Source organism: Sinocyclocheilus grahami, unplaced genomic scaffold (genome assembly GCF_001515645.1).
Source record: "Sinocyclocheilus grahami isolate Dianchi unplaced genomic scaffold, SAMN03320097.WGS_v1.1 scaffold1186.1, whole genome shotgun sequence".
Taxonomy (NCBI): Eukaryota; Metazoa; Chordata; class Actinopteri; order Cypriniformes; family Cyprinidae; genus Sinocyclocheilus; species Sinocyclocheilus grahami.
Window position 1 is genome coordinate 213,968 of NW_015506365.1, and position 19,865 is coordinate 233,832.

General features: G+C 35.3%; 1 protein-coding gene across 1 annotated transcript; it reads right to left on the reverse strand.

Moving 5' to 3' along the window:
- Nucleotides 1–657: 657 nt before the first annotated feature.
- septin5b (septin 5b) lies at nucleotides 658–11,433 on the reverse strand. The gene is made up of 12 exons (XM_016253511.1): nucleotides 11,367–11,433; nucleotides 11,195–11,205; nucleotides 9,359–9,449; nucleotides 7,996–8,082; nucleotides 7,773–7,896; nucleotides 6,642–6,776; nucleotides 5,298–5,415; nucleotides 5,099–5,200; nucleotides 2,848–2,944; nucleotides 2,563–2,698; nucleotides 2,367–2,469; nucleotides 658–1,700 (listed from the first exon to the last, which is right to left on the reverse strand). Exons 1-12 carry the CDS (start codon nucleotides 11,407–11,409, stop codon nucleotides 1,638–1,640), a joined length of 1,110 nt encoding a protein of 369 aa, XP_016108997.1. The 5' UTR covers nucleotides 11,410–11,433; the 3' UTR covers nucleotides 658–1,637.
- Nucleotides 11,434–19,865: the final 8,432 nt, after the last annotated feature.

Here is a 19,865-nt window from a genome sequence, read left to right on the forward strand (position 1 = left end):
ACTTATAAAAGGGAACGTCTCGTTTATGTATGTAACCTTGGTTCCCTGAATAGGGAACAAGATGCTGCTATGCTGGCCCTTCCGTACCTTCAATAGCACTTCCTTCGTCATGTGGAAATCTGATGAAATAGTGTGCAGCATGCATATATGAGCATATGTGACGTATGCTCTGGGCGGTGCTAAGCGATATTGGCCAAAGAATTGGTGTGATGGTATAAGGGCTTCAGACATTCGTCACACCGGAGGTGTTTCCCATAGGGATGATGCCATCGCAGTATCTCGTTCCCTATTCAGGGAACCAAGGTTACATACGTAACCGAGATGTTTCGGTTGGTGGTTTTGAATCTTTCAAATCATTCTAGTCACTGGGGTGATTCAAAATCCCCACCACTTGCACACAAGCATTTTAGATTCAACCTTTTATGTATACTTTCAAAGTCACATATTTTAATACCTGAACCAATATGTCATGGAAAATATAAAGTTGGCTATTAATGACATGAAAGTGGAAATATATCATGAGAAATCTAAAAATATATATATTTACCAAAGGTGAAAAGATGTACAGACCAGACAGGTTCACCACAGAAGATGTGTTTATTTTTCAAAGGAATCATGATAAATGGCAGATGGTGCATTTGTCATGCTTATAGGAATAGCTTGAGTAAACACATACAGGGCATATTAATCAATATCTCAATGCACCCATCTAAAACCAACAACAAAAGGTGATATAAAAGATGTCGGCACCTATTCACTGATACAGATTGTCTGATATCCATTTTGTGAAATATTATAAATAATTAGGTGTTTTAAGACTGGATCAGTCGTCCTAAGTGGCATATTAAAATCTAAATTACATAAAACTGTCATAAAGAATCAAATTTATATGTTCAATCCATAAGGTAGACAAAAGGTTGCATGGATCAGTGAAAATTCTCTTCAACGTACAGCAAAGTTTGCAATTCAAGGTGCTCTGACAAGGCCTTCAGAGACAAATGAATGATGAAGAAGAATTAAGGTTAAAGTATTTGCTTTAACACTGCAAATGTTTTGTTACTTCTAAACATTGTTCAAGATGTAATAACTTATTGGTATAGCTGTTTTAAAAGTAGAAAATCACTCAGATATTTAGTTTTCCACTCATTGCTCTTGTTTTAAGCAAATCGGCACAGGCGCACAAACTTGCGCGCGCACACACACACACACACACACACACACACATTACTAAAAATATAAAAAACTGGGATTGAAACAGATCACAAAAACAGCAAACCAAAAACAATAGAATAAGACAGAACATTTGCCATGTCTACTGTGAATAAAGCAGCAGTCTTTGCCATGGAAACAGTCATACAGCATCACATGGACTGTACAAAGTGTGAAAACAACTTTTAGTGTTGCCAAATATTTTAATTTGGAGCCTGGTTTTAGATATCAGGCTCAAGTGAAGTGACCCTTTTAACCGTAGTGCTCGACACATGCATTCATATCTTTGTGTTGTGTTTGACATACAAATACATCTGTTTGCTTATCTGAAAATCCTTCAGTGTGATTATGTTAAAGTGTTATGTGTGTGTCTGCTTGTGTAAAAGTGCAGACAAGTTGAAATCAGCGGTTTTTGCTCAGGGTGGCATTCACAGGTCCTGTTCGTGCATCTGCTGCTGCATTTTTTGAAGCATCTCCTGCATCCTCCGCAACTGTAAGGGACAAAGTCAGCAATATTAGGCAGATTCAGCATTTAGGGTTGCAAACAATGCCTGAAATTAACACTCGCCAAGCACCAAAGGTGAATAAAAACCAGCGTTGGGGAGTATATGAATATTAGTGAGATTTATGGCAAAATGATAGCTAACATTATAAAGCAAAGAACAAAATCAACCATAAATATTAGTATTGTACTTGTACTTATATATTATAAAATTTATAATTATAATAGTTATATAAAATAATAATAATAATAATTAGCATTATTATATAAATTGAATGTATTATTATGAGATACTTTACAGTTAAATAGTATTACAGGGATATTTCTTTATTGATTTGTTTATTTTTAATAAATAAAATAAATAAATCAAATTATTATTATTGTTTAATAAAATAATAATAACAATAAAGATTGCAATTGCCTATTTGTTCTGCCTGATTTTTAATGAAATAATGCACATACAGTTTCATGGCAGGTAAATAAATATTTATGGCAGGTACATTTTCTCAAGTCTCTTTTGATTTTCAGGTGCAGCAAAATGTTTTAGGCCCTGATTGCAAATGTCTCGAGAACACTAGTTTTGTGCTCAATGCCACATTTATAAAGTAACAGCTAAGAACTGAAATGACTAGATTAAGCAGGACAGCTGACTGACCTCTTCATCCTTCATCTTTATCAGCTTTTCTGTCTCTACGTCCGGGGTGGACAGTGGTAGTATCGGGATGGGGCTCTCCACACGATTATCCTGGGTCAGTTTGCTGGTGGAAACAGAACATCTCATAAGCGATAAAGTCAATGGCCAAGTATCTTTTTCTATGATATTTATTTAGTAGGAAAGCATTGTGACTTACCTTGTCATTTGCTGTATGCACTGTGCCCTGTAGTTTTCATAGTGCACGTCACATGTAATGTCTTTCAGGTCATGCATGTGTGTGCGAATCAACATGTTCCTCAGCTTGACGAAATCACAATGGGACTGATTCTCCACTGTGACAAAAAAAATTAATATGCACACAAATCTGTTTAAAAACCTTTTAATACATTTATGGTTAGCTGGCACATGGTTGATTAAATCTTGTCAGCATAGAGTCTGTCTCATGCAAAACAGAGATATTCAAGTGCAGATCCGTACTGACCTTCCACAATGCCCCATGGGTAAAGTCTGCCTCTCACCCGCTGACCTTTGACCTCAACTATTGTGTTGCTCCCAATCACAACAAATGGAGTGCTCTCCTGAAACACATAACATAAAACATTTAAAGATTACGTTTTTAAAGATGACATAAGTTAGTAAAGTTCTCTAGGAAGAGTTAAGTTTACAGTCGTCTTTCCAAAGATGGTGATTTATTCTATTGTTCGGGTGAATTATTTACTTTAAATTTTATTTTATTTTAAATTTTCCATTAGTTAGTTAACAGTTATTTTTTGAAGACTCCATTGTTTGGGTGAATATTTGTAATTTTTTTTGTACATTAGTTAGTCAAGTTCTCCAAGATGCTTTTAAAGTGTACATTAATTAGTTAGTTGGAGTTGAGTTTAAAGCTGTTTTTTTTTTATTATGATGGACTCCCTTTTAAAGGGTTAGTTCACCCAAAAATTAAAATTCTGTCATTAATTACTCACCCTCGTGTTGTTCCAAACCTGTAAGACCTTCGTTCATCTTCAGAACACAATTTAAGATATTTTTGATGAAATATGAGGGCTCTCTGACGCTCCATAGACAGCAAGGTAACTACCACGTTCAAGGTCCAGAAAAGTACCAAGATGATCGACAAAGTAGTCCGTGTGACATCAGTGGTTCAACTGTAAAGTAACGAAGCTCCGGGAATACTTTTTTGCGCAAAGAAAACAAAAATAACGACTTTAAGGCTTGTTCACACCGGGACGAATATCGCGCATGATTATCGCCGACGTTTAACGCCTCGTGACTAAACAAAGGGCGCCAATGTGAGTGTGCACACCGACGCGCAAAACGCGAGGCATAAAAGCGTAATTTTTTAAAAAACACCTCAGGCTCGTTTTTTTGGTTTGACGCGCTGCGTTAAAAACTGGCCGACCAATGAGATTGGCGCTTTTGTTCACGTGCCTGGAGCTTCTGAAGTTACAGTAAAACACGGCTTGGTGGCGCTCAAGCACAAAACCGTCTTGCTGAGCACACATTGATACCTAACGACAAAGAGGAAGTAAGTAGACCAAGAAGATGCATCGAGGCAAGATGAATGTAGAGCTGCTGGTCTCATTGGTGTCTGAACACAAAGGGCTTTATGACAAACGCGACAGAGACTACAAAAATCTCGATAAGAGGGAGTTGTTATGGAGAGGAATTGCAGATCAAATAGGATTCGATGTGTACCGGGGTATTTCTGTTTTTCATTAAGCGCCATCTAAAGTCAGGAAGTGAATTTGCACATTCACTCGGCTCATTGCCTGCGAAAATTGCTTGGGTATGAACACAAAAGACGCGTCGAAAAACGTTGGCGATAATCGTCCCGGTGTGTACGAGGCTTAATGCTTAAAATGAACGACTACTAGTCGACCAGAAAAATCTTTAGTCGAGGGCTTCACTCGGCTCATTGCCTGCGAAAATTGCTTGGGTATGAACACAAAAGACGCGTCGAAAAACGTCGACGATAAGCGCGCACGATAATCGTCCCGGTGTGTATGAGGCTTTATTCCACATTTTCGTCTCTACTGCGTCACTTTTCTAGACCTTGAACGTGGTAGTTACCTTGCTGTCTATGGGAGGGTCAGAGAGCCCTCAGATTTCATCAAAAATATCTTAAATTGTGTTTCGAAGATGAACAAAGGTCTTACGGGTTTAGAACGACTTGAGGGTGAGTAATTAATGACAGAATTTTCATTTTTGGGTGAACTAACCCTTTAAGGTAAATTATTTTTTATATTTCATTTTTTTACTTTATTATTATTATTATTTATTTTATTGTTTATTTTTTATATTATTCATTTGCTTTTAAAGTTTCTGCAGGAAAAGTTGAGCTTACAGTAGTTTTTCAAAGATTGTGATGGATTCTCTTGTACAGGTGAAATATTTATTTTTCTTTTATATATTTTTTATTTTAATTGATATTTTTTTAATATTATTTTTGTTTAGATTTTTTTATTATTATTATTATTTACGTTATTTGTGACATTATTATTTGTGAGTAGTAACAGCATCTACCAGCAGTCAAACCTTAAACCCCTTAATGGAAGCAGCGCATTTGGTTTTGGATGAGTGACTTTGATTCTTCGTCAAACTCCTAATGGTTTTAATCTGGCCTGGACCCTATGAACCAGACATCAACCTTGGATGGAACAGCGAACATCACTTTTCGTGTCTCGAGTCATTAAGTACTCCAGCATCCGTTTACGAGTCATAATACTGACCTTTAGCTCTCGGTCCTTCTGCTTGAACTCCTCGTCCTCATCGGAATCACAGTCTGGAAACTGGTACACTTTGATTCCGAACTTCTCGATCTCCTCCCTCACCTTGAATAGAAGGATGAAAAACATTGGTTACGTCAGAACAGAAGCCTTGACACATGGAGCGAGGACGTGTCTGTATAAATAGGCTGATCCACGTTACCCTGTCCTTCATCTTCCTCATCTCCGCTGGCGTCAGACAGTCAGCCTTGGAAATGAGTGGAACCACGTTCACCTTGTCCTGCAGTGCTTTCATAAACTCCACGTCCACGGGCCGCAGCCTGAGGGGGACAAGAGAGAGTGAGGGGGCTTATTCGCTCTGAGATACTTTATTCACTTTGCTTTAAAAAAAGAGACATTTAGAGTCTAGAGGCCATATAACAATAAGATTTTTTTGTTCATTCATAATCGAGTAGTATGAAATGCATATAACTATTCAAATACTTGGGGTCAGTAAAACATTTTTTTTAAATGTTCTTGAAAGAAGTCTCTTCTGCTCACCAACGCTGCATTTATTTAATTAAAAATACAATAAAACAGTAATATTGCGAAATATTATTACAGTTTAAAATGTTTTCTGTTTTTAATATATTTTAAAACATTTAATAGTTTTTTTCCTGTGATGCAAAGCTGAATTTTCAGCATCATTACTCCAGTCTTCAGTGTCACATGATCCTTCAGAAATCTTTCTAATATGCTGATTTGCTGATTTTTTTTATTATTATTAATGTTGAATATGACCCCTTTACTCTAAAACCATTTATCAAAAAAATTACTGTAAACAGACCTTGCCTAGAAATAGTTTTTGTTTGTCTGTTTTTTACTATTATTTAATCATATTTTTTAGTGCTGTCAAACGATTAATCATGATTGATCGCATCCAAAATAAAGGTTTTTGTTTACATAATATATATGTGTGTACTGTGTATATTTATTATGTATATATAAATACAAACACATGCATGTATATATTTAAGAAAATATGTTATGTTAATATATTAAATATATTTATTTATAATATAAAATACAAGAATAAAAATCTATAAATGTATATGCATGTAAAAATTTCCAAAATATATACGGTATGTGTGTGTCTTTATATATACATAATAAATATACACAGTACACACACATATATTATGTAAACAAAAACTTTGATTTTGGATGCGATTAATCGCGATTAATCGTTTGACAGCACTAATATTTTTTATTCTTATTTCAGAATTAATTATTTCAAAATTTTGCGAAATTTAACATGTAACATTTCATGTATTTCATTTTCATTTATGCATTTGGCAGATGCTTTTACCCAAAGCAACTTACGTTGCATTTAATGTGTATTAAAGGTATTTTTATATATTTATTTTTTAGTTCATGCATTCCCTGAGAATCAAACCCATAACCCTTAGCGCCATGCTCTACTGTTTGAGCTACAGGAGTGCTTTTATCTGAACATATTTTATTCAGATATGTACAATATATTAGCAGAGAGTCAGGGATGGATTACCCATGTCCAAACGGAGAGATGAAGTACAAGCAGCAGTGGACACGGTTATCCTGAATGTTCTTCCTGTTCAAGCCGCTTTCATCCCGAAAATACTGTTCAAACTGCTGGTCAATATAGTCAGTAATGGCCTTCCAGCTGAGGATTGAGATAAAACATCCTGTTAACAGAAAACTACCAATAATTAACAAATCTGAGCTCAACTTTAAAGGTGACATATCATGAAAATCTGATTCTTCCAGGTTTTAAGTGCTATAATCAGGTCCCCGGTGCATCTACCAACCAAGGAAACGTGAAAAAGATTAACCCAGTAACTTTGTTTTGGTAAGCCTTTTTCTGCAAGCGTCTGAAAAAATTAGCACATCTGATTTCGCTGCCTTGGTGACGTGGCAAAGAGATCTCATTATAATATTACCGCCCCTTAATTTGTAAGTTTCCACCCACGGCGCCGTCACACAGCGACAACGGTGTACTAGCTTTAACGCCATGGCGAAACTTTGAGCAAAACATGCTAACTGTTCTGTCATTGGCTGCACAGAACACTGTTTAGAGTCCCAGCCTCAGAGGAGACAACAGAGCAGTGGTTTATTTATTGATTTATTTAATGTATATTGCTGCTGCCACACAGATCTAAAATAAACATGCGATTTATTTCCCAGCTGTTTACCTTCACAGACATAACCGACTGTTTTTTGTAACTCATGTGTGTTTTTAACGTACACCTGTGTGTGAATGAGAACTTAGTTTAAGTACTTACATGCTGTGTGGTGGCCGCTTTCTGTCCGTGTGCTTCGGATGTGTGCTCTCAGAAAACCGTATATCAGAAGTTTAGACTCATATGGTTTAAAACGCATGATTTCAGCGCGATAAATGATAATCAGAACCAAAACAGATGTTTTTTAGCAGGTACGAGCTGTAATGGCGCAGCTCTATTCTGGAAAAGGGGGCGGGGAGCAGCAGCTTTTATAGAGACAGGCTCGAAAAACAGCGTGTTTCTGCTTCCACTCAAAATGATATAATAAATGATCTGTGGGGTATTTTGAGCTGAAACTTCACAGACACATTCTGGGGACACAAGAGACTTATATTACATATTGTAAAAAGGGGCATAATATGTCTCCTTTAAGTACTTACGTCTCTGTATTATTGACAGCATCTCCAAAACCTGGTGTGTCTACAATGGTCAGCTTCAGCTTAATGCCCTTCTCCTCGATGTCAACCGTGTGTTTGATGATCTCCACAGTCTGACTAATGCGCTCTAAACACAAAATACATTTTTGAGGAAGGACAAATGTGTCTTTTAGATGGGATCATTTAAATTGCAGTAAATCTGTGAGTATGGGAGCAGAAATTATACCTTCAGCGTTGAGTAGTTTTCTGTCCTTGTACAGATCTGTGAGAAACAAACTGTTGATCAGGGTGGACTTTCCAAGACCAGACTCCCCTAAAAGACAACATGCAGAAATGCCGTTTTTGCTCATATGGTCGAGGAACGTTTGAATCCCGCATCTTTATCTGTCCTCTTTCCATTATATGAATCATTAAAATTGGCAAAAATACATTTTATTTCCCAGGGTTATTATAGTTATACCAAAGCTGAAACTAAAATTAAAACCAATAAAAACACATTTTCATTACTTGACAAAACAAATGTTAATAAAAAAAATACTAAAACAAAATGAAATATTTTAAAAAACTTTTTATTCCCCTATTTCAGCAGCATTTCTCATTTTAATTTAGTTTAACTTGATGTACTCGGTTAAAACTAAAACTGAAATAAAAATTAATTAAAACAATTATATAAACTTACATATAAAAAAGAAAAAACACTAAAAATGACAAAACACGCAACAAAATTACTGATATTTTAAGTAAAAATGCAAAATATAAAAATAAAAATTAATTCAAAATATTAATTAGCACTAATAGTTTCTCAATTATACTAAAATAACACTGTTACTTGCTGTTTTGGGTTATAAGCAGTGTCATTTTAGTATTTTTATATACTATTATAGTATTTATGAATATTTTGAGTCTTATTTTTATATTTTCAGTTTTCATTTTATTCTTAGTTTAAGTTGTAGTAATTTTGTTGCATGGTTTTTTTAATGTTTCTATTTAACTTTCATTTATATTTAGTTCAGTTTTAGTTTTAGTCGGTTTAGTACATGAACTTCACCTTATTTTAATTCAGTTACTTGCCAAGGGAATATTTCTAAATTTCATTTCAGTTTTTTAATTTGACGTTTTTCATTTAATATTTATGTTTTATTTAATCTTTACTTTAATTAAATTGGATAGTCCATCCAAAAATAAAAATTCGAAAAAATAAAATAAAAATATTAAAAGTCATAATTTACTCAGCCTCAGGTTGTTCCAAACCTGTGTGCCTTTCTTTCTTCTGCATGTGGAATACAAAAAAGATATTTTGAAGAATGTTGATAACCAAACAGTTTTGGATCCCATTGACTTCCATTGTATTTTTTGTCCTTACTATGGAATCAATCAATGGCAAATGGTCACCAACATTCTTCAAAAGACCTTCTTTTTTCTGTTCCACAGAAGACAGAAAGTCATGAAAACATATAGAAAGGCATGGATAAATAAATGACAATAAAATATTAATTTTTGGGTGGACTATCACTTTAAGAAATACAATATTTAATAGTTTTAAAATGAGTTTCGGTTAACAATAACAACACTGGTGATAAGAACCTCACCTGCCACCATGAGTGTGAAATCGAAGCCTTTTTTGACCGACTTCCTGTGAACCTGATTCGGGAGGGTGGCGAAGCCGACATACTCTTTTTCCTAAAACAATGGCATATAATGACATCATTTAATAGCGCAATGCTAATACTACCACATTAATTTCCATATCAAAACAACTGTACAGTATGCAAAAACGGACATCAGCAAAGCAAATCATGTGATAGCTGCAGGATAAAGATGAATCCAAGCACCCAACCCCCAACCTACACAGCCAGCCTGATGATTGCCACACTCACATCTTTACTAGGGCAATCCCAGAATTCCTGCCATGTTTCATTGTGCTTAGAGCATTTGTGTGGGAGCGGCCAGTGCTGAAGGCCTCACGGTCCATATTTACAATATTACATCATTTGTCCTATTATATAAAACCTCTCTACTGTCATATAGAATCATTATGCTTGGTTTACATCGCAGATATGCAAAATTAGCCCTGTTTTTTGGTCCAATGCATCTTAAAGGGCAGCAGAATATGCAAATGTGTTTTACATACCATGCAGGATCTGTGTTTGTATGAAACACAAATGCAATAAGACTAACCAGTGTTTGTTTTTGAGAAAGCATTATATTATATTGCAAAAATATATATTTTGGATCAAAAATGAAGGTTACAAACTTCGCAATAGATTCTCCCACTTGGCTTCATCTCCAGGATTGTTAGGCCTGTCTGGGAATCAGGGAAAGAGGTTTATCCTCACCCAGAGGCACGGATATTGGATTTTGCTTTCATGCACGACTGGCAACAGTCTCAGTCACTGGAAGCTGTGTGCATGTATTCGTGGGCGTTCACCGAGAAACAAGACAAGAAATGAATTGAACGTTTCCTAGCAGACAGAGGCATTAGTGGCATTGACTGACAGTTCGCCCTCGGGTGGGCATACAGTGCACATTTAGACATTTTCTAGGCCAGTGCGCAGAGCACACCACATGAGCATCAGAATTTTTCAAGATTTAAGAGGAATATGAAATCAGAGAAATATTGCAAAACAGTGCGACACCTCATAAAAAATAATTTAAATAGGCATATAATAAATTTACTAGGATATTTATCATTTAAAAATACTATATGGGAAATGTAATCCCAAAAATAAAAATACGCAAAATTATATTTTGCATAAAGGAACCCTAATTTTGTAACTATGAAGATTTTTGCATTGTGACATTATTTCTGTAACATTCAATCAAATTTCTCCCCTAATGCTCATTACAGTAATGCATAAAGAAAAAAAAGCGTCACAATGCAAACAAACATAATTCCTTTTCTTTCTGCAAAAATACCATTTTGATTTTGAGGTGAATTCATGCATATAATTAAAATAATTATGTAATTAGATTCAATGAATTTTAATGAGCACGTTAGGACTAGTGGCTGGTGGTATCAGCATCTTTTTCATTGTCCTCAAATGATGCAATGCATGCAGTTCTCCTGCTGCTTTACAGTGAGGTCAAACAGAGATTGTGATGAAATGTGGGACACTGAAAGCTGGCAGTGAGGATTAGTTTCATGCATTTCTGAAAATGGACAGCATCTATCCATTTGATGGATACGTTATTTGCAACACTTAAATGTCAGACCGAATATACAGAATATAATATTTTGGTGTTCACTGTTGTTACGCTCATAACCAAACAGGACCGTCATATGAGCCCCATGGCTCTATTCACAGCAACCCAGCACACTGTCCCAGAAATATATGCCGCATGCGCGCAGATGTGAATCAACCTATGGCAAGCACATAGATACGCAGCACATTAAGTTGATAATTGCAGACTAAAAAGTAGCTTACCTCTGCATCCTCTGTTGTGTGATGTGAGACGCCCGCAGCAGGTGAAGGATGCAGACGCCCATTTAGGGGTTAAGAAATCCAGAGCGATTGATGCAAACAGACAAATTAATTTTCCGTTATTAAATCTTGCTGTTATTTCAGGCACATACCGGTAATACCTCACTTAGCTTACCTGATTTCACCGCCCTGCTCTTGTACCTGGCGCTGCTTGTCATCCCGGCCGCTTTCGGAACCCCAAATCGCAACTCGCACTATGGAGAAGGCGTTCTCATTAATATTCATTAGCCCAGCCTTCTCCATTGGACGGTCACCGAGGAATGTTTGCGCGAGTCCATCGCTATTGGATGGCAACCGCACAACGGAACCATTACGTAATTAATATTCATGAGATGAGGTTTCGCCATAGTAGGATTTATATGTATCCTTGGAGAACAGCTGGAAGAAATATGATGCTGCCGGATGGACAGGGGTGGACCTAACAGTAGCTAAACCTGAGTAGAACCATAGCAAAACTATTTTTCCATTTGAAAATTACGTTGTACTATATTCAATTTTAAAATTATACTTATATAAAGTCAAAGTATATATAAAGTATAGATAGATAGATAGATAGATAGATAGATAGATAGATAGATAGATAGATAGATAGATAGATAGATAGATAGATAACTACAAACCCAATTCCAAAAAAGTTGGGACACTGTACAAATTGTGAGTAAAAAAGGAATGGAATAATTTACAAATCTCATAAACTTATATTTTATTCACAATAGAATATAGATAACATATCAAATGTTGAAAGTGAGACATTTTGAAATGTCATGCCAAATATTGGCTCATTTTGGATTTCATGAGAGCTACACATTCCAAAAAAGTTGGGACAGGTAGCAATAAGAGGCCGGAAAAATTCGCATCATTGCATTCTGTTTTTATTCACAATTTGTACAGTGTCCCAACTTTTTTTGGGAATCGGGTTTGTAGATAGATGGTGAAATCATTTATTAATCAACAAATTGACAGTTCAAATATGTATAATAATATGTAACAATAAAAATGTGAAAGGAAAAACTCTTTTGAACCGACCTATAAGTGTACATATTAAAAATAAACTAAATAATTTAATTCTTTAGTTAAATGTGAAATTAATAAATCCCAAATTTAATATGCAATACTTTGATTAATAAACCTACTGGATTTGGCTGTTATTAATATATTTTTCTTTAATTGGCGCAATTAGTTATTAAATTTAATACATTTAAAAAAAAGATGGCTTATGTAAATGGTTCTCCCAGTACTGCATGCTGTAGAGATCTGACACATGGTGGCAGCATAACATCATATCCAGTTTGTGTGAATCTTATAAGTGTTTGCACTATAATGGTTTGAATGGATGCATGCGAGTCAGCCTTTGTATGCTTAAAGGCACAATATGTAAGATTTTTTTATTAAAATATCCAAAGACCATTAGAACAGTTTTATATATTTTGCTGACTTGTGTACTTACATTATCCCAAATGTTTTGAAGAATGTTTAAATCCAGAGAAATAAGCAATTTTAACTAGTGACACGGGTCATATAAACTAGTGTCTATAGTGCCTGCCAATGACGTCATAACCCTCGATTTCCGGTTTTGTTTTGTAGAAAACATAGAAACACCAAAGACGCTTTAATATGCTATGCATTTTATTAGACAGGTGACGACCACACAGAGTAGCATTATAACAGAACATTCAAATGTATCTAGTATGATAAAACAGCGCGCACTTTAGTGGCAAACAATTACATATTGTGCCTTTAAATGATCCATTCTAGGTCATGCATGTATAGTCATGCATTGTGGTTTTCCTCACAGAGAATGTCATGCAAAAGGAAGATGTCCGGAGAGCAACACAATAGTGAGACCCTGCTCTGTAAATACTGCCCAGGAAACTGTGTGACAGGTTACCAGGCCAAACTATATTTATTCTAGAAACACATCAAAGGCCGTTTAAATTAGGAAGATGCTGACACTGTAACCCTGCTGGAGAAAAAAATGAAGCATGCAGCAGGCCAGTGAATGAACGTGGGCTGTACTAGGAAATTTCCTCTCATCGAATTAATGTTGATATCTCTCATTTGCTTTCAGAAGCTGTTTGCCAGTGCTTTGAAAACATATACTAATTTTTAAATTGATGTATATTTGATAGTATCTACTATAATACATAAAACTATTTCAATTTTCTCTGTTTTTAAGTACTTCAGATTTGAATATGGGGCCTCCAGCGAATATTTGGGTTCCCAGGATCAAATCTGAGAAAGGCTCAATTTTCTTGCCTCACTGAGCTTGATTTTTCTTTCCAACAGGTACTGTACACTACTGTTCAAAACATTTTTGTAATGCTTCTGAACGGAGTCTCTTATGCTCACCTGGCTTCATTTAGTTGATCAAAAATGCATTCAAAACAGTAATATTGTGAAATATTATTTATTAATGCATTTAGCAGACGCTTTTATCCAAAGCGACTTACAGTGCATTCAGGCTATACATTTTTTTTAAAGTATGTGAGAATCGAACCCACAACCTTATGCGCTGCTAACGCAATGCTCCACCACTGAGCCACAGGAACACTAAAACACTATTTAAAAGAGCTGTTTTCTATTGTCATATATGTTAAAATATATTTTATTAATTTGATGCAAAGCTGAATTTTCAGCATCATCACTCCAGTCTTCAGAGTCACATGATCCTCCAGAAATCATTCTAATGTGCTGATTTGATGCTGGAGAAACTTTTTATATTGTCATCAATGTTGAAAACAGCTGTGCTGATACAACCATGATACATTTTATTTCTAGATTTTTTTTTGATGAATAGAAAGTTCAAAAGATCAGAATTTACATGAAATGGAAATCTTTTGGAACATTATAAATGTTTTAACTTACCTTTTTCACCAAGTTAATGTGTCTTTTCTTTTCTTTTTAAATAGTTTAGCTAGTTTGTACTCAACTCATCAGCCTCAGAGTTTGTTGTGTTATTGGCCTGACGAAAGCTGATAGTAATAAACAATGGTGCAACAAAACAAAAACATCATAAAAACAACGAGGCAGCCCAGCAATCGCTCATGTGGCCAAACTAGCACAGGAGCAAACTGGAGGAAAACAATGATGGGAAAATCCTGTAGAAACAGTGAAATAATCCAGCTGCTCACCACAGCTAATGTGTCTTTTCTTTTCTTTTTAAATAGTGTGTGGCATTTATTTAACATATGAAGTTTTTCTAATACAAAAAAGCACAAAGTATTGTGGATTTCATCTTTCGTTGCAATGAAAAAGTCTTATCGGACCAGACATTTGCAAATAGCTTTATATGACCTGACGTTAAACTTGTTTATCTGATATAATTTTCAATGGTGCCAGAGTAGCCCCATAGAGCAAATTGAGAAATGAGAGACAAATCTGGACGATCGCTAGTTTGTACTCAACTCATCAGCCTCAGAGTTTGTTGTGTTATTGGCCTGACGAAAGCTGATAGTAATAAACAATGGTGCAACAAAACAAAAACATCATAAAAACAACGAGGCAGCCCAGCAATCGCTCATGTGGCCAAACTAGCACAGGAGCAAACTGGAGGAAAACAATGATGGGAAAATCCTGTAGAAACAGTGAAATAATCCAGCTGCTCACCACAGTCACCTTCCTGTGCTGCAGTGCTGGTTATTAGACAGCAGCCAAACAATTAATGCTGCAATTAATAGTTCATTCCAGATCTGAACAATCACAGTATTTGGCAGTCACACAAGCATTGTTGTTGTACTTTCGTTCTTCAATAACCTTGCTAATTTACAATTCGCTTTAATTGAAATATGGCTAGGATGTCATCATGCTTGCCTGCAATTTCATCCGAGCATTTTATCTTTCCCTGGAGCTAAGGCCATTGTTGCTAAGCTTATCTTTGCACACATCAAAAATGACTAAACATTTCTTTTAAACACAGATATCTCTAGATATGGCTTGAGTCCCTCCTTCAGTGTAAAGATGCAGTCACATTATCATAATTTCAGCAAAATTTCATGGACAAAAAAAGGTCTATTGTATATTGACAATAGTGTAGTGATGTAAGAAGCACAGCTCACACACAAGTCACTTTCAAACCAAGCAGCTTTCTGTCGGTTAACGAATTGAATTCAAATCGAAGAATAAAAAATAATCACAGAATAAAAAAATAAAAAAAGGTAATTGCAACTTTACATCTCGCGATTCTGACTTTTTATATTTTTTTTGTTTAAATCTCACCATTCTGAGATTATATGTCAGAATTCAAAGAAAAAACGCTGGAATTGTGAAATATAAACTCAGAATTTAGAGAAAAAAGTCCAAATTTCGAGATGTAAACATAGAATCCTGGTTTTAAAAAAAAGAATTGCAAGACAAACACAGATTTCGAAGGAAAAATGTCCGAATTTCGAGATATAAACTTAGAATTCACGTTAAAAAAAAAGTCAGAATTGTAAAATATAAACTCAGAATTTAGAGAAGTCAAAATTTAGAGATGCAAACTTAGAATCCTGCTTTAAAAAAAGAATTGCAAACTCAGGATTCTGAGAAAAAAGTCTGAATTTCGAGATATAATCTCAGAATTCAGGTTTATAAAGTCAGAATTGTGAGACATAAACTCATGATGTTGAGATGTTAACTCAGAATCACAAGAAAAAAGACTTCTCGTGTTAAAGTTGGTCATGTGAACTTGCCACGTTGACCAACAGAAAGCTGCTTGTTTTGAAGGTGACTTGTGTGAAAGTTGTTTGTCGCTCATTTTATAGGCTAAACAAGTGAAGTCGGATTACTTAGAAAAAAAATAGCATTAAACAACTAGAACACATATATTTATTCCTGCAGTCTAGCATCTAATAGCCTATTATGGAACCTGGTGGCAGTGGAATTACATAAGCACTACGCAAAACATATGGATTTGTGCCAGTTGCAGTGACGCTGACTGAGGCAACTTATTTGTTTCTCTTTGGAATGTCTCAAGATGCTCGATGTACTACAGGATGCTTCATGGCCGCAAACTGGGCAAGGAAGCTTTCTGAACGCTTCCTCCAATGGACAGCAACGACTGCGGGCCACAATAACTTTTCTTGGGAAACTGGCATCTCAGGAACACATAGGGTTTGTGTTACGCATCCATGCAATAGCTCATTAAAGGTGGATCGAGCGGCTTTGCACCAGCTCTGTAAAGATGCCTGGTTCATTGCAGGAAATGTTTATTGTTCTGTACAAGCTGTTTCCTTGTTTCTCTTCTCATGACGAGCAATTGAAGCAAGACGGGTGGGGGTTAAGGCAAACGTTTCTCTCTTTTCTCGTAAAACCCAACTCAAACTGAAAACTATGCACTTTTCAGAAGTGTAAGTGCAAAATAGTGCAGAATGATATAAAATATTTAAATAATGAAAGAAATTTTTTAAAAAAAACTTTAAAAGAACATATTTCTGATCTAATAAATTATTAATTATATAAGTGCAATAAGGATTTGAGTTACTACCATAAAATGTTCCTTTTATTTTGAAGATTGCAATGGATTTGCCTGTTTGGGTTAAGTTGAAATGCATACAAAATGTGTTAAAACAATTAATATAATTGTGATTTTCTATGCTACTGAACATCAAAAATAGCTTTTTATAATCAAACATTGTTCTCAACATTTTACTCAATGTACAAATTTGTAGGAAAACTAAAGAAATTGCGTATCAGCTCATCCAATTTCCAGCAAATATAACTCCCACTTTTCTAGAAACAGAAAATTTTACCAAAAAAAAAACCAACAACTATGTACAATGTCGCAAATATTGTAAAAAGGGTATCTGAGAGGCTATACAGTCCAGTCAGTCTTAAAAGACGACGGCTGATCTCAAGGTTGATAGGGAAAATGGCTCAGGAAATTTAAAGGAAACAGTGAGTCAAATGAGAGAATTTTCACCACTGTGAGGGACCAGTTTAAACCAGATTGCCCTGAGGGCATAAATGAGTAATTCCCAGCAAAATATTGGATGAAATGATGGTCATGCTTGTATTGACTGTAAACACAGCTGTATACAAAGTGCTTGACTCACGATTTCCTTCAGAAATGACTACATTAATGTACAAGATACAATCAGACCTGCTTCCTGGTGATAACTGGACCTGGATATAAACTTCATTGCTGTACTTGAGGAACACATTATAAAATTCATTTTGTAATAAAGCCTCATGATTCATGAAGGGTGGGGGGATGTCAGTGACTCTTAAAGTTTGGCATACTATGAGCAATTGTGAATATAAACAAAACTCCCACTAGCGTAAATCGCCTTGAAGCACCAGCCTGCATTCCCCAAGCTCAATGCTTAACCATTTACTCATAAACGATAATACGATTTGGTTAATATTCTAGTACAAAAATTCAATAGATTCACCCACATAGAAGCAGAATCATAAAAGTCATAATTTTGACTTTTTTATCTCATTTCTTTTTATTTGATAATTATGACTTTGTGTGTTCATTTCGACTTAGTATGTCATAATTTCCACTTTGTACATCATAATTTTGATTTACCAAAGCATTTTTTTCTTATATGGCAGAAATTGTCTTATATGAATAGAACATGTTGAAAATCAGTTTGTCAGTCCCAAATGCTGTGTGATATTTTGAGTCCCTTTTCAGTGTAAATCCATGTTTTTTGCCTGTTTAAGGTCTTACGCAATAAATAGAAACTAAGCTAGTAACTAAGCATAAGCAATAGGAATTGCAAGCAATCATGAGCATTTTTGAAGAAGGTCAATTTAGACAGTTTCGAAAGCTTTCGAAAGATTAATAATATGAAAACTAATGGTTGATTGCATAGTTGGATTCGCAATCATGCTAGAACAATAGTCTTGAGGGAAATCATAAGACAGAACAGGATTTCCGCACTATACAACTCCATCCGTCCCCGCCCACAGGACTCCATGTGGCTCACCTCAGTCTCACTGTTCATCATCCACAGCCCGAGATTGAGCTGCTGTGACCGCTGCCAAAGAAGGAGGTCTTGATGCTTTGAATCTGTGCTCACGTACTGACTGATGTTACTGATGAGGCCCATTAGATACGTGTGTAATTCCAGACACCTGGCATGGCTTCTGCACACCACTGAGACTAGAGGAAACATCTGCAGAAAACATGCACATGAGCGGTTTTTGTGCACTTCTGGTGTAGGTGTCTGTCTGGACAATCCTCAAGATTCATGCTAAAAGTGATAAAACATGTCGCCTCAATGGAATGCTGGGACGTCCATGGCTATGAACATGATATGAGGTCAGCATTTGATTAATGCTTTGTTTGTGTTCTTTCTAATTATACTTCCACGCGGATGAAGGGCTGATTGTTCTCAGGAAATTACGCTGGTTATTAGCTGACCCTGTTTTAACGTGTGTTCTGATTAAACGTACACATACACGTACGGTCCTTTTTTCAGATCAACTAGATTTTTACATTAAAAAAAAAAGAAAAATGTGGCATATGCACGTTCAAAACTAGATACTACAATGCCAAGTTGTTCTGGGTGGTTGCTAACAGACTTGTGCAAAATTCAAAATTGAAGAAATGGCTCCCTTTCAATTCTGAGGTGTGAATTTTAATATATTTGGCCACACCCCACAGAAAGTTGAATTGGAATTTGAATTGGAAAAAATAAACAACGAAACTTTTTTTTGGCAAAAATTACAACACGAATGAATAATGCATTTTGGGATATGAAGATTTCTTTAAACCTGATGTTCAAAAGTTAATTTGTTAAATATGATTAGATACAGTTTTCTATAGCTGGCTATCTATCCATCAATCCATCCATTTATGCATCAATCTTTGCCTTTAAACCTTCAAACTTCAAACTTTCTTAAAATTTTTAAACAAGGATTTATCGAACTAACATTCAAAGTTTGTTAGTTACATTTAGTAAATTAGATTTAGTTAGATTGTATTGTTAGATTTACTATACAGGGCAAATTAACATTAGAGTGTAATTCCATAAAAGAGCCGATGGGAGGGGAAATTCTACAGATGATTTACTAACAGTGTACATATTAAAGAACACAGAAGCAGCCAGATCATTTCCATAATGACCAGCGCAATCTACCAAGAGCAGCGCAAATTACCGCCTGCTTTAAGACATGCTTTTTTGTGGGTTAAATAATGGCACAAATACCAGTAATTTAATGAGCACAAACGTTAGTAAATCGTGGTGCATGATTCATTCTAATACTCTCCTCCCATAAACATTATTTCATATTTTCAAGAACATTTAAAAAAAATCTAAAAAACCTTTTCCCACTATAAGGTTCTTCATGGAACCATCAATACCAATAAAGAACCTTTATTTTTAAGAGTTTGACATCTTTAGTTGTCCATTTTTGGCAATATTGTGGTCTATATTGTTCCACTAAAAACAAGCTCTGAGATGTAAATGAGCAGTGTTGGGGGTAACGCATTACAAGTAACGCGAGTTACGTAATCAGATTACTTTTTTCAAGTAACTAGTAAAGTAACGCATTACTTTTTAATTTACAAGACAATATCTGAGTTACTTTTTCAAATAAGTAACGCAAGTTACTTTTTTTTCCAATTTATTGATTGGCAGCTCTCCTGTCCCCTTGTTGAGAGAAATCAGAAGATGTTACTGTA

What these genes read in the sequence shown, in the direction of transcription:
- septin5b (XM_016253511.1), bottom strand. Translation starts at nt 11,409, where the DNA reads ATGACAAGCAGCGCCAGGTACAAGAGCAGGGCGGTGAAATCAG. An exon ending in TTTCACACTCATGGTGGCAG is followed by an intron (nt 8,083 to 9,358) that starts GTGAGGTTCTTA and finishes GTTGTCTTTTAG; the next exon opens with GGGAGTCTGGTCTTGGAAAG. An exon ending in GCTGTCAATAATACAGAGAC is followed by an intron (nt 6,777 to 7,772) that starts GTAAGTACTTAA and finishes CTCAATCCTCAG; the next exon opens with CTGGAAGGCCATTACTGACT.